The sequence below is a fragment of the Arachis hypogaea genome, chromosome 6 (assembly GCF_003086295.3).
Source record: "Arachis hypogaea cultivar Tifrunner chromosome 6, arahy.Tifrunner.gnm2.J5K5, whole genome shotgun sequence".
Classification (NCBI taxonomy): Eukaryota; Viridiplantae; Streptophyta; class Magnoliopsida; order Fabales; family Fabaceae; genus Arachis; species Arachis hypogaea.
In genome coordinates this window covers 114,362,866-114,376,325 of record NC_092041.1, presented here as the reverse complement: position 1 = coordinate 114,376,325, position 13,460 = coordinate 114,362,866, and the positions used below count along the sequence as shown (strand labels likewise).

At 34.2% G+C, this 13,460-nt stretch overlaps 2 protein-coding genes across 3 annotated transcripts; both read right to left on the bottom strand.

Annotated features, from left to right (window-relative positions):
* Window positions 1–2,588: 2,588 nt before the first annotated feature.
* Window positions 2,589–3,377, bottom strand: LOC140173780 (uncharacterized). The gene has a single exon (XM_072198367.1). It carries the CDS (start codon window positions 3,375–3,377, stop codon window positions 2,589–2,591), a length of 789 nt encoding a protein of 262 aa, XP_072054468.1.
* A 3,870-nt stretch (window positions 3,378–7,247) lies between these two features.
* On the bottom strand, window positions 7,248–10,910 carry LOC112755929 (protein REVERSION-TO-ETHYLENE SENSITIVITY1). Of its 2 annotated transcripts, XM_072197766.1 has the most exons (4): window positions 10,595–10,831; window positions 9,161–9,409; window positions 8,561–8,977; window positions 7,248–7,795 (listed from the first exon to the last, which is right to left on the bottom strand). In XM_072197766.1, the coding sequence occupies exons 3-4, from the start codon at window positions 8,843–8,845 to the stop codon at window positions 7,373–7,375; spliced, it is 708 nt and encodes a 235-aa protein (XP_072053867.1). In that variant the 5' UTR covers window positions 8,846–8,977; window positions 9,161–9,409; window positions 10,595–10,831; the 3' UTR covers window positions 7,248–7,372. The 2 variants fall into 2 exon arrangements, with proteins under 2 accessions (XP_072053867.1, XP_025660051.1); XM_025804266.3 differs by lacking the exon at window positions 9,161–9,409 and having other exon boundaries at window positions 10,595–10,910.
* Between the last annotated feature and the right edge of the window lie 2,550 nt (window positions 10,911–13,460).

Here is a 13,460-nt window from a genome sequence, read left to right as displayed (position 1 = left end):
CTATCAGAAAATGTCAGCCATGCACACCATACCTGCCACGTGAACTCACATGCAAAAAATAAATGATGTACAAATTCTATGTTCTTTTTACACAAAACACAAATGTTGTCATGATGATTAATAATGCCAAGCCTGCTCAGCCTCTCCTTTGTATTTACCCTTCCTACTAGCACAAACCAAGCAAAAAGTTCAACTCTTGGTATAACCAAGCCTCTCCATATGGAACTTGTGAAGTTGTAACTTGTGATGTCTGCTGGGAGCGTCTCATTATGTAGCACCTGCACAAAAGAATTAGTAGAAAACACTCCATTTTTATCAAATTTCCAACTCACTGAATCCTCTCTATCAAGCGATAACCTCACGACCCTCAACCGGACATGTAATTGATTTAGCAACTCTAACTCCCATTGGAAGAGTTCCCTCCTCCATTGGAAGTCCCATACCCACTCTAGCCCATCCCAGAACCCACAGTCCCCTATTACGGATCCTTGTTGATTTGAAACCGAGAAGAGTCTTGGAAAACATTCTTTCAAGGAGCCATCTTGTAACCACGCATCCTCCCAAAAGCGAATGTTTCTGCCATTTCCCACCTCCATCGACAGACCCCTGATCATCATATCTCTTGCCTGTTGGTCCTTAATATTGAGCTGGCAAATATCTTTCCACGGCCCCCCTCTTGATCTCACAGGTTGGTTTGATAACATTACAGTTGGGTCCAACTGATTACAAGAGCAAACAATCTTCTTCCAAAGTGGGCAGTCCTCCTTTGAAAAACGCCACCACCATTTGAACAGTAGTGCCGCATTCCTAATTAGAGCATCCCCCACCCCCAAACCTCCTAGTTTTTTCGGAGCCTGAACTACCTCCCATTTCACCATTGGAATCCCATTATTCCCATCTTCTTTACTCCACAGGAACCTTCTTTGGAGCCCAATAATCCTTTCTGCAACCCCCTTTGGCATCTTATACAAGCTTAAGTAGTAAACCGGCAGGCTATTGAGAACAGATTTTATAAGGACCAACTTACCCGCTTTGTTGAGCGACTTAGCTTTCCATAAACTCATCTTGTCTTCAACCTTGTCAATGATCGGTTTCCAGGTCTTCACCAATCGAGGATTAGCACCAAGAGAAATCCCTAAGTACCTGACAGGTAAAACTGCTTCTCCACAACCCAACAGACCGCACATATTCGTCACCCATTCCTTCTCACAGTTAACTGAAATTAGGCTCGATTTTTCAAAGTTGATACTCAGGCCAGACATTAACTCAAAACAACGCAGAAACCTCTTGTAATTCACTAGCGTCCCCGTTTCCTGAGGACAAAATAAAATGGTGTCGTCTGCAAATTGGAGATGCGACAATTCTACATTATTCATTCCCACCAGTAGTGGAGATATTCTGCTATTTCTAACCGCCTCCCCCACCATCCTGTGGAGAACGTCAACAACGAGAACAAACAGGAAGGGGGAGAGAGGATCGCCTTGTCTGAGGCCCCTCTCCATCTTGAACGGCTTGGTTGGTGACCCATTGATCAAAATAGACATAGATGCTGTAGTCACACACTCCTTCACCCAGGTCCTCCATCTACTACCAAAACACATCTTCTGTAGCACTATATCCACAAAGCTCCATCTCACTCTGTCATAGGCTTTCTGGAAGTCCAATTTAACAATTGCCGCTTGCTTTTTCCTCAGCTTAAGCCAGTGAACTGTCTCACAAGCAATGAGGGCACCATCATGTATTTTGCGACCCTTTACAAATGCAGATTGAGTCTCTCCCACTAGATGCGGCATCACTGATCGCATTCTTCTTACCAGCACTTTTGATATCACCTTATAGACACAACCCACCATACTAATCGGTCTTAAGTCTTTGATTTCTTTGGCTCCCACAAATTTTGGTGCTAACGCCACCCAAGTAACATTAGCATCTGCTGGTAACTTTGCATTCTGAAAAAAGTTCAACACAGCTGCAGTAAACTCCTGACCAAGCTCATCCCAGCATTTCTTAATGAAGTTCATATTGTAGCTATCACTACCTGGAGCTTTACTGGACTCACAATCCCAAACCGCCTCTCGTACTTCATCTGTCGATGGCATCGCCTCTAACATTGCTGCCTCTTCGTCAGTAATCTGCTCGACCAGCCCATCACGGATCCCAATCAAAGGGGCATGCTCCTGCCTATACAGTTCTTTATAAAAACCCACAATCTCAGACTTTATTCTATCCTGACTCCGTACCAGCCTCCCATTAATCAGTAAAGAATCTATTCTGTTGTTCCTCCTTCTTGCTGAAGCTAAGTTATGGAAGTATCTAGTGTTCCTGTCCATATCTCTAGCATGCTTGGATATGGACATCTGCTTCCAATGCAGCTCTTTTCTGACATACCACTTCGCACAACAAGTCACCAGCGCCTTACGTCTAGCCTCCATTGTTCCATCATAACTACCAGCACTGACCTTGTCATCAATCTTCTTAATCTCCTCCTCAAACTTCTTTATCCTGTTATCCATATCACCAAAATTATCCATATGCCACCTCCTGAGCGGTACTGTCAACGCCTTCAGCTTGTTTGTAAACATGTCTTCTCACAGTTTCCTCCACTCATCCTTTACCAGCTTCAGAAATCCCTCATGTGTAAACCAGGAATCCAAACTGCGAAAAGGTCTTGGGCCCGCACCGATTCTAGAGTCTTCTAATATCAATGGACAATGGTCTGATAGGCCTCGTGGTCCTCCTTTCAGACGAGTGTCTGGAAACTCCTCAAGCCACTCCAAACTGACCAGGATCCTGTCAATGCGGCTACACGATTGACCTCGAAACCATGTGAACTTCCGGTCAGTTAAAGGTAAATCAACTAACTGCAAATCTTGTACCCAGTCCTTGAAATCCTCCACAGATGCCGGTAGACTAGTAGCACCTTTCCTTTCTTCCAACTGTAGTATTTCATTGAAGTCTCCCATGAAGCAAAACGGAACCTGACAAAGACCCACCATGTAGCTTAACTCCTCCCACATTACCAGTTTTTCACTCCTAACATGTGCACCATATACCAAGCAGAAAACACATTTGAAATTGTTTTTTGTCAGAATACCCTCCACGCTTAGCCAACCGTCCCCTTTATAGCAATTTAGTCTTGTAAATAGAAAATTATCCCACATTAACAGCAAACCACCCGACGCACCAACAGACTCCACACACTCCCAGTCCACCGTATCACAACCCCACAGACGTGCTACATCAAACCTAGACACAGACTCCTTCTTGGTTTCAATCAAGCCTAGCATATTCAATCTATATTTTTTCTTCAATTCTTTCACCATGCACCATTTTCCATACCCTCCTAGTCCTCTAACATTCCAGCAACTATAAATCATTTAAAATAGTTTTTACACACCTTGTTATGTTGTTTGGGCCTGCTTCTTCTAGCTTTCTCCCTCTGTTTTGCCATTTTTCTTTTTGCTGCAATTACTTCATTCTGACTTTGTAGAATCGCCATAAGATCTTCCTCATCGTCATAGAAAACTGCACCTGACTCCACTGCTAGCTTCAACGTTTCCTTATTTTCTACTAACTGTTTTGCCTGTGTATCCCTCTGCTCATCATCTGGTGGTGCGTGTTCAAGTTCTGTCTCGGAACCCGCATCCTCATTATTACAGTCCTTCACATTCCCTTGACCCACACCTTCATCTTCCCTTTCTTCCAATTCACACACCTTTATCTGACATAGTAAAAGTTGGTATCCTTGTTCAGACCGGCTGGTTCCTTCCTTAGTGAGACTGTCCTCTTCCGGTTCGGCATCAACAGCAACCGGCCTTCTTCGGACCACCCTTCCTTCGGACCCTTCATCGGCGCACAGAGCCTCCACACGGCCTCGTTCCTCTGTTCTCTCGCCAGTCCAGTCGTCAGTGATGCCCGGCCGTTCAGACGCCTCCCTCATCGATGCACAGGCAGGGAAGACACCCCGGTTATCCACCTCATCTCCCCGGGGAAGAGTCGTGCAGCCAGTTTCATGAACTGCGTCTCCGACATGGATAGCTTCAACGTTCCTCGACCCGGCAGCGCAGGGAACCGACAGACCTGGATCAGAATCGCGTTGATACTGTTGGTTCTCTCTACCCGGCTCCTTCGACCCAGATCCACGAGGAAGTGCCTGGCCCAGCCCATCTTTATTTCCAGTTTCTGATTCCTTCCTTACCCCGTTATGCTTTCCAGGCCCAGTTTCAACAGGAGGCTCATTACCCAGCCTTTCCTCACGTCCGGCCCTTTTTTGGAGAGATGCTCCATTCAACTTTCCTTGGAGACCGCATATTTGGAGTTGTTGGATTCCACACAGCAACCCTTCACTCCAATAAACTTCTTGAGGCCCAGTTGTTGAATGGCCCAATAGATGCCCAGCATTTTGAATAGCCTTGTGGGCCTCTCTCCTTTGTAAGCACCCATTAATCTCAACCTCTCCGTGCATTCTTTTCTCATCCTGTTTGGTCCCACTTCTTTTTTCAATGCAAATCTGAGTGACCGTTCTCTCCGATCCACACTCATCAAATCCTCCAAGATCAGCATCGTTATTAATCCCCTTTAATTCGTATTGATTCGACATCCGTTGCCTCTTCAAAACAATTAAATTGTCTTTATTGCAATCATTCAAAAAAATGTCTGCTGTGACCAAAGTACCCTTATTTTCACCACCGTCGTTAGCACCTGTTCCGATTAGGTCAGCTGCCGGATCCCACATTGCCGCCATCAACAACTTTTCTCCGGTTTGTGAACTTACGTTTTCACATATTGACTTCACGCCTGTGGTTCCCAGAAAGCAATCATCTCCGTATATTTCGCGTCCTATTTCCTTCACAAAAACATCAAATCCACTAGTCCCAACCGTAATATGAATCCTTTCCTTTATTTCGTCAAAAACACAGGTATCAATTAACACTCTCCCAACACTGAAGGATGAAGCAGACTTTGTCACGTCGTCACACTTGACTACTTCTCCCCAAAGGCCGCCTATTGTATTGAAAGTCTTTTCTGACCAAACATGTAGAGGGACTCCATGACATTCTAGCCACACTCTTCTGGTCTCACTACGTTCTGTCTCCTCCCATCTCCATACCCTGTAAAAGAATTGTAATAGTCTGTTCATGTTAAATGTAAACGCTGCCTCCGCATTCTTCACAGAATCAAACACTAGAAGTGCTTTGTAAGCTCCAAGCTCCCTGACTTCAACAATCTGTGGGAAGTTGTGATCAATGGCTCTTCGTAAAGCTTTAAAGTCCATGGCTCTTGTGGTACCGCCTACCAAACTTCTCAACAGCCAATCGAAATTCTCTTTCGCTACTGGCACTTCAATCTTTTTCATCCAACCATTTCCTTGGTTGTTCTCGACTGGAGCTATTTTTTTAGTTTCTGCCACTCTCGTAGAGCTTTCACCCTTCTCAAGTTGTCTGACCTCTGCCGCAGATCTTACGGAGTCCCCCTCGCATGCCCCATTGTTCTCCCCTTTCATAGCCCTTCTGTATTTGGCTTCACCTACATAGATTACCTTTCCCCTTATTCTTGTATGATGCATCTCGGCTATGGCCTTCATCGCTCCCCCTCTTGTTGTGTATCGTATAAACGCAAACATATACACAATTCCATTCTTCAGCTTCCGAGCCAGATAGATGTCGTTGATTCGTCCTGTCCAATGGAACAAGTGAAATAGTTCCTTCTTCGAAATATCAATCGGCAGATTGTTTTAAAACATAAAAAACTAAAGTGTTATTGGACATTAAAAATTTTTGGAACTAAATTATTTAATTACTCCCATTTTTATTTCGGGTTTAGAACTGGCTATGGTTGAAGCCGAAGAGGATCTTGGTCATGGTAGATGTTTCAAATAATATGTTACTCTCCCAATGTTCAAGGGGTTCCATTTTCTTGTTGCATTAATATCCTTTAGAATTTTCCATATACTTTGAGAATATTGTATAACTTTTATGGGAAAAAAGAATACTGTATAACAGCTGGAAATATTTTAGGTGGCATTCCTAAATTATATATTGAGCCAAGTGCCGTTGATTATTGAAATTTAAGCACACTAATTATTACTTTACCTTCTATATGATTGACATAACTTTTAAAGAGAGAAATTTTCTACCCACTCAAATAAAAACATGTTCTCTCCATATGAAAAAGTTAAATTATTTTATAGTGTTTTTAATTTTACTAAATTTATAATTAAATTTTGATGAATTTTACTAAATTCTCTCCATTTTAAAAGATAAGTTACCTCTTATTATATGTTATAATATTATTGATTGAAATAAATTAGTTTATCATGATTAAATTTAATTTTTATTTAATAATATATTTTATAAAATAAACTTCCTTAATTTTATCCAATTGAATTTGAATTTTAAATTAAGGGTAGATTGTATAGTTCTTTTTTTCCTTTTTCATTTTTTCTTTTGGTATCAACAACTCTGACTTTAACCTTTTTTTTTTAATTGTCTTTGTAAGAAAAATGAAAATATTTTTGAAAATACGAAGGAAGTAAGATAGAATTATTAAGCGATAGTGTTATGAAAATTTTTTATGTCTTTTGAATTTGTTTATTTATTTATTTTAGTTTTTGAGATTTTTTGGTTGAAAATAATTAATAAATATGTAATTTAAAAAATTTACAAAATAAAACTTCTTTAATATTTTTTATAAATTGTTAAAAAATTATATTATAGTTCATTAGTTAAGTTATTATGAATAATGAATAAATTTAACCATGATAAATAAATTTATTTCAACTAATAATACTGTGACATATAACAAACTAACAAAGGGTAGTTTTTTTTTCCCAAGTTAAAAGTGAGACTCAAACCCGAGAATGTAACTTAGGTCTGGATGAGAAAATTATGTCATTTGAATTATAACTTGACTATAACAAAGGATAATTTACTCTTTAAAATTGAGAATGTTTGATAGAATTCACCTTAAATTTTTATATTTTAAAAACTTTTAATTTAATCTCTACATCAATTTTAAATTTGTAATCACATTTTTATTATTCAAAAAATATTTAACTATATGCCAAGACATATTCGCTATTAATGTAAGATGGATAAAAACATTTTTGTAATATTTACTGTTAAAAAGGATTTAATAACAAATTTAATAACAAATTTAAAACTAATCTAAGAATCAATTGAAAGTTTTAAAGATACAAGGAGCTAATTACAAATTTAGAAAAACAATTTAACTATACGAAAACAAAGGAACATTGAAAGCCATTTTCATTCAATTTCCACAAAATGACACTTATTTCTTGTTCTGAAACTTATCATTTGGTGAATATGGAACAAAAATAAAGACCATCCTTCAATTCAAGGGTGTGCATCATCTAACGCTCTAAAAGGTTTCTAAACAAGTAAGTTCCCATTAAATACCACCCAATTAAGAGTAATGAAAATGATGATAGGCCAATTAAGAAGGGCCATCCAACCATCAAAACACCAATGCAAACAACCACAACAAAAGGCAAGAAAGCCCTTAAAATTGACATGAAATCAACCCAATGACCCTTGAATAGTATCAAGGCTCCAACATTTATCATGTTCCAGCTCATTGATCCACCGTAACATAGCCGGTTAAGACAGTTGGCGACGAACAAATGGCAGTTGCATGTGAAGAGGTTGTAAGTTTTGTTCTCGAAATAGCGCATGCTCGAATGCAAGGCATCGTCCCATGTGATTGCTGTCCCATACTCGGAGTGCAGGTAGCCATGCTTGCATGAATGCGCAGATATGTTTTGAGGGAAGCAACACTGTTAACATGTCATTACCAGATTCCACAGAATGTCAAATTGGAGTTAACACTTTCAAACTGTTAAAACTAAATTGAACCCAAAAGGTTTATAGGCAAAGGGAAGGGGAGAACTTTGAAAATGAATTGCTTTCCAAAAAGCATAGGGGAATGCATTAAAAAAATATAAAAATAAAAGTAAAATTATGAATTTGTTAATCTTTATTCAAATTTAGCTAATCTTCTACATCATTATGTAGCTGGAATAAAACACCAAAATTATAAGCATTATAAAAGCTTTACAAAAGCACCCATAACCTAATTCTTATGTACTGGACTACTCGTGTATGTGTAGTTGTGTATGTAAACCAATTTCAAACTTGTTATGCTGGTTTGGACTAGCATCTTTTGATACCTATCTACCTATTTAGAAATAGTAATTTCAAAATGTGTGTCTTTGCATGTGCACGCGTGCAAGCACGCATGCTGCCGGGGTGAAATTAAAAGGTGTTCTAATTTATAATGCAAATGAATCTTAATAAATCAAAGAGGAAAATTTAGGCCAAATTTATTTTGAGCATCTGGATCAATATGCAACCTATTTTCAGCAAAGACATAATTATGATGTCACCAGCCATATCATGTTGGTGTTTTCCTAATTCATATATGTTTAGCCTCAATAGTACCATAAATAAAAATTGGCAGTAAAATTTCTATGCCTTCAAGTAAACAATCTGAGAGACAGATGACAACAACAAACAGAGATAGCAAAGTTGATATACAGTACCTGTCTTCGATCAAGTTGCAAGTATCTAGCGACTCCACCAAAAGCGAAATTATCAACATTCACAAAATTGGATCCAAAAAAATCTAAAACAACTCCATCCTCCCTGCAAATGCCAACATGACCAATGAAGGGCGCCAACCATGAGACAACTGGGAGGGGATTCCAAACTAAACAACACGGAAATTTCGCCTTCTTTGGATCAATTGGATCTAAAGGCCACATGTCATGCTCTAAGCTTCCCGAGGAGCGAGAATGCTCAATGTCATAACTTGCATTTAACTCCATGTGAAAAGTCTACAGCATTGCATATAGCTTTGCACAAATTTCTGAGTAGATGCATCACTGTTTCAAAACAACTAACCGAGACATCCCAACTCAACTCGCAACTCAGCACAAATATCCAGCGAAAAATGTATGCTGCATAGATAAGACGACATATGATACCAGATAAGCTCAAGAGCACAAACACTAATCAAAACTTCCTTATACATTATAAATGTTGAGGCATCAAACTTCATAGTAGGAAATACTTAAATTTCTAAGTATGGAAGTATCTCTGTCAAAATGCCAAAATTAAATACCAATGCATAATGTAATTACCATATTTGTTTGTACTCAAATCTAGAAGGGGGAAGTAAAAACAGCTGAATATGGTTGAGTGAGTGCAATAAAAGAGGAAAGAGAGGAAGTGTCAAGTCAAAGAGTGATCCAGCTGGCCCAAGAAAGGAAATGAGCTCAGATTCAATGTAAGGTCCATGCCGAAGCACGTGTGGATAAAGATCGCACGATGCAAAACCTGCACAGCAGTTATATTGGCCGGCTAGCCAAGATTCGCGGAATGGAGCTTGGCTGACGACATAGGATCCAAGGACTAGTTAGTTAGTTAGTATAAATAGGACTCGGTCTCCTCCCACATTCTCGGATTTATGTTTTTCTTTCTAGCCTTCTTTTGTTTTTCATTTCAATCTACATATTTAGTATGCTTTTTTTTTTTTTATATAAAAAGAATGGTTTAACAAGATTACGATTTTCTTCTAAGGATTTATGTTGATCATTGCCAAGTTGCCGAGTACCCCTCTTGGCATTAATCATATAGTAAAGGTAATCATGAAAAGTGAGTTTCGGATAGTTTCTTGTTTTGAAATTTAATCAATTCAATTTTAACCAAACAATAGTTATGCACATATATCATCAACCAACCCCAGCAAAAAGCAGAATAAAATTGCCACCCTATTCCCACAAAAGTGTAACATACTGTGGTTTCATCCGTGGATTAATAACTTTTTCAAAATAGTAAACACCAACACCAATTTCATTCCATTGATGTAGAAAACCTTTACCTCATTAGCCAACAATGTTCCTTCAAGTTATAGTTTAGCAAATTTCCCTCCAATTGTTAATAATAAGCTATGGGTTTGAAAAAAGCTGAAATGTATGAACAGACCAGCATTTCAAGAATCATTAGAGCTAACTCAACTCAGTGGTGGAAATTAATTAGCCACTTACAACATTCTTGCATTGTGCTCCACATGAGGTTTATATTGAACTATCACAACAAAGTTCATGTCATAACAATTTTTTCAAACCTAGCACAAACCCTCATGCCAATAACTCACAGAACAAACAGAGTTCAGCAAAAAAATAAATAAATAACAAATAAAAAAAAATCAAACACAAACAATTTTAAACCACAGGTTCTAGCAGAAAGCCAATTACAGCACTAACCGTTTAAAAGAAAAAAAAAAAGTATCAAAGAGAAACATTTAATCAAGTACAAAAACTTTCAAAACAAAAAGTGTTTCAATATTACACACATAACACATTAAATCATTCACCTATTCAAGAAATCAACTTCAGTCTCAGAAAAGAATTACCATAAGAATCAGCAACTGAGGCGAAAATTGTAGTTTTAGTCAAAAGGGGTATAAGTAACTATAATGTCCCCATTTTTATAGATGAATACCTAGATTTCTACAATGGAGATGTCAAACAATCAGATTTCTACAACTGAAGTATCCTTAACCCAATTCATACCTGAAGAAGAAGATCTTGTGCTTGAAAAAGATGAAGAAGGTTGCAGAAGACAAATTAAACTCTCTTTGGGGTTATTGCTGAGAAGCACCTGAGATAATATTTATTCTGACGAGGACACCATAAAACTAGCAAGGAATCAGAAATTTCCTTAGCAAAGTCCCCAATCTCTTTGTATCACTTCTGTAGGAAATAGGAATTGTTATTATCCAGCCAAAAATCGGCCAAATGCTTTTGGATGAATCCAAAATTTTTATGATGGTATTTATGTTAGGGATAATATTTCTTTTAATAAGTATCAGAATAAATTTTTTTATATACTAAGAATTGGAATTGTTGAAAGTTCTATGATACTGCTTTATTTTTTTAATATATTATTCAGAATTTTAATTTGAAGTGAGAATCAATTAATATCGAATATTATAAATTAAAAATAAATAAAATTAATTAAATATAATTATAAATTAGTTAATTTATTTATTTATTGGCTGATTACCTCTTAGTTTCATATACTTTTTTATATTATTTATTTGTTATACTATGTTTTGTATTAATTATTAATTTAAAAAAAATTCAAATGTTTTAATAAATTTTAATCGTTAATTTTAATTATATATATTATATATTTTTTATAATTAAAATCAATAATTAACCATTACTGAAACATCAGAAAATTTTTCATTAATTTATTACATTTATTTTATTGTTGTTTTGAAATGGAAGCAATGAATGGAAAATGGGAAAGGTGCATGAACCTTTTGCTGATTTTTTCAATTTCCTTTATCCATGGTGGGCCCTACCATGTTTAAATTCATTTGGGTAAGGTAAACCACTACAACGTATTCATTTTTAAATACACCAACAAAAATACTCCTCGAATTTGATAACAATAAAAATATATTTAAAATATTATAAAATATGATAAAAATAATTAAAAATATTATTTTTATAAATAATATACAATTTGTATATTTAATAAATTATTTATATATTTATTTTAAAATTTTATAAAAAAAATTTAAATAATTATTTAAAATACAAAAAAAATAAAAATTCAATTTTTTTTAAATTTTTCATTAATTTTTTCTTGGTCATTAGTAAAAATAAATTCAAAAAATCTATTTAGCATAAAATAATTAAACTTTAAAATAAAAATATCTATTTTTTAATTATGATTGCAAAAAATTATCAAAATTTATTTTTTAAAATATTTTTAAAAAATATATATCCAATATTAGTATTTTATCGTATTTTAAAATATTTTAATAATATTTTTGTCATTAATAAAAATAAAAATATTTTTGCCCGTGTGTTATAAAATTAAGAACAATTTTAATAGTTTATCCAATTCAATATGTTATATGTATATTAAAAATTAGGGGTAAAATATCAAAATTATATCTAATATTTTGACTCTGATAAAAATAACCCTCACTTTTAATAATACTAAAAATGTATTCAAAATATTATAAAACACTTGCCAAAATAATAAAAGATATATTTTTTTATAAGTAACAAGTGAATTTTATGTTTAGCAAACCGTTTATGTTTTTTATCCAAAATTTTGTAAGAATATTTAGATAATTATTAAAAAGGTACATATAAAAAACTAGGCAAAGATTCGATTTTTATAATTTTTTATTTTTTAAAAGTATTTTTGGTCATTAATAAAAGAATCACAAAAAAATTATTAGGCATAAAATTACCAATTTTTTAGCATAAAATTACCAATTTTTTAGTATAAAATTATTTCATTTTTATAATCATACTTAAAAAGAATTGTATCAAAATCTAATTTCTGAAATATTTTTTAAAATATAATTTAATATTAAATATTTTTGTCATATTTTATAATATTTTAAAAATATTTTATCATTTTTAAAAGTGATATTTTTTTTGTTAGAAATTTAAAATTATATATTATTTTGATACTTTATCCAAAAATGAGTTATATGTCACATTAAAAATATATAAGATAATATATATAAATATCTAATAGATAATTTAATTTGATTTTATGTATATAGGATTTTTGTAAATTCATAATTGTTTTCTGATACTATTTGTAGACACTTATTTTATAGCTTTTGGTTCTTGAGATGGTTATATTTTGAAGTAATTTAACTATTATATTTTTTATTATTATATTAAGATATTTATGACTGTTTTAATTTTGAATAAACAAATAACACTACTTTTTATTATCTTTTTATCTATAAGTTACTATTTTTATTCAAAATCTTGTGCAATACTATAAGTAGTTTGATTTATTTAAAAATATTTTATGTTAGTTTATTTATATTCATATCTGCTAATTATACAGTTAATATATACACTAAAATAGGGTGAAAGATTTCAAAGTTACATTAATATTAACATTTTAAATCTCTTTTTCCTCTCCCTTCTACCTTTTGTTTATTAACTCATAAGACATAAGCAAGATGCAAAAATGCAAATAAAATAATGAGCGGTGATAAACTCGTTAAAAGGAATTTGAATCTTTTAAATTTTAAATTTGTATTTTAAAGGGTAAAATGTAATCTTCTACTTTTGAATGATTTCTCTTTTATATTTATTTTTGGTCTCACCTATAAAATAAATGGTGAGAGATCACACTTTATTCTCTAAAGTAAAATTTAAACTTTAAAAAATTTAAATTCTTAGTAAAAATTTAACTTTAGAGAATAAAAAATGATCTATTATTATTTTTTTTATAGATAAGACTAAAAAAATACATAAAAAAAATATTCAAAAAAAAATTTTTTACTTTATTCTCTAAAATAAAAATTTAAAAGTTAGAGGATGTAAATTCTATTTTAGTTTTGTGGATTCGGCTTTTGGGCAAACATAATAACATAATTTATGTTGT

Excerpts from the sequence above, each read along its gene's own strand:
- LOC112755929 (XM_025804266.3), bottom strand. The coding sequence starts at position 8,845 with ATGGAGTTAAATGCAAGTTATGACATTGAGCATTCTCGCTCCTCGGGA. Across the intron at positions 7,796-8,560 it reads TGCAACTTGATCGAAGACAG|TGTTGCTTCCCTCAAAACAT; the intron begins GTACTGTATATC and ends ACATGTTAACAG.
- LOC140173780 (XM_072198367.1), bottom strand. The coding sequence starts at position 3,377 with ATGATTTATAGTTGCTGGAATGTTAGAGGACTAGGAGGGTATGGAAAA.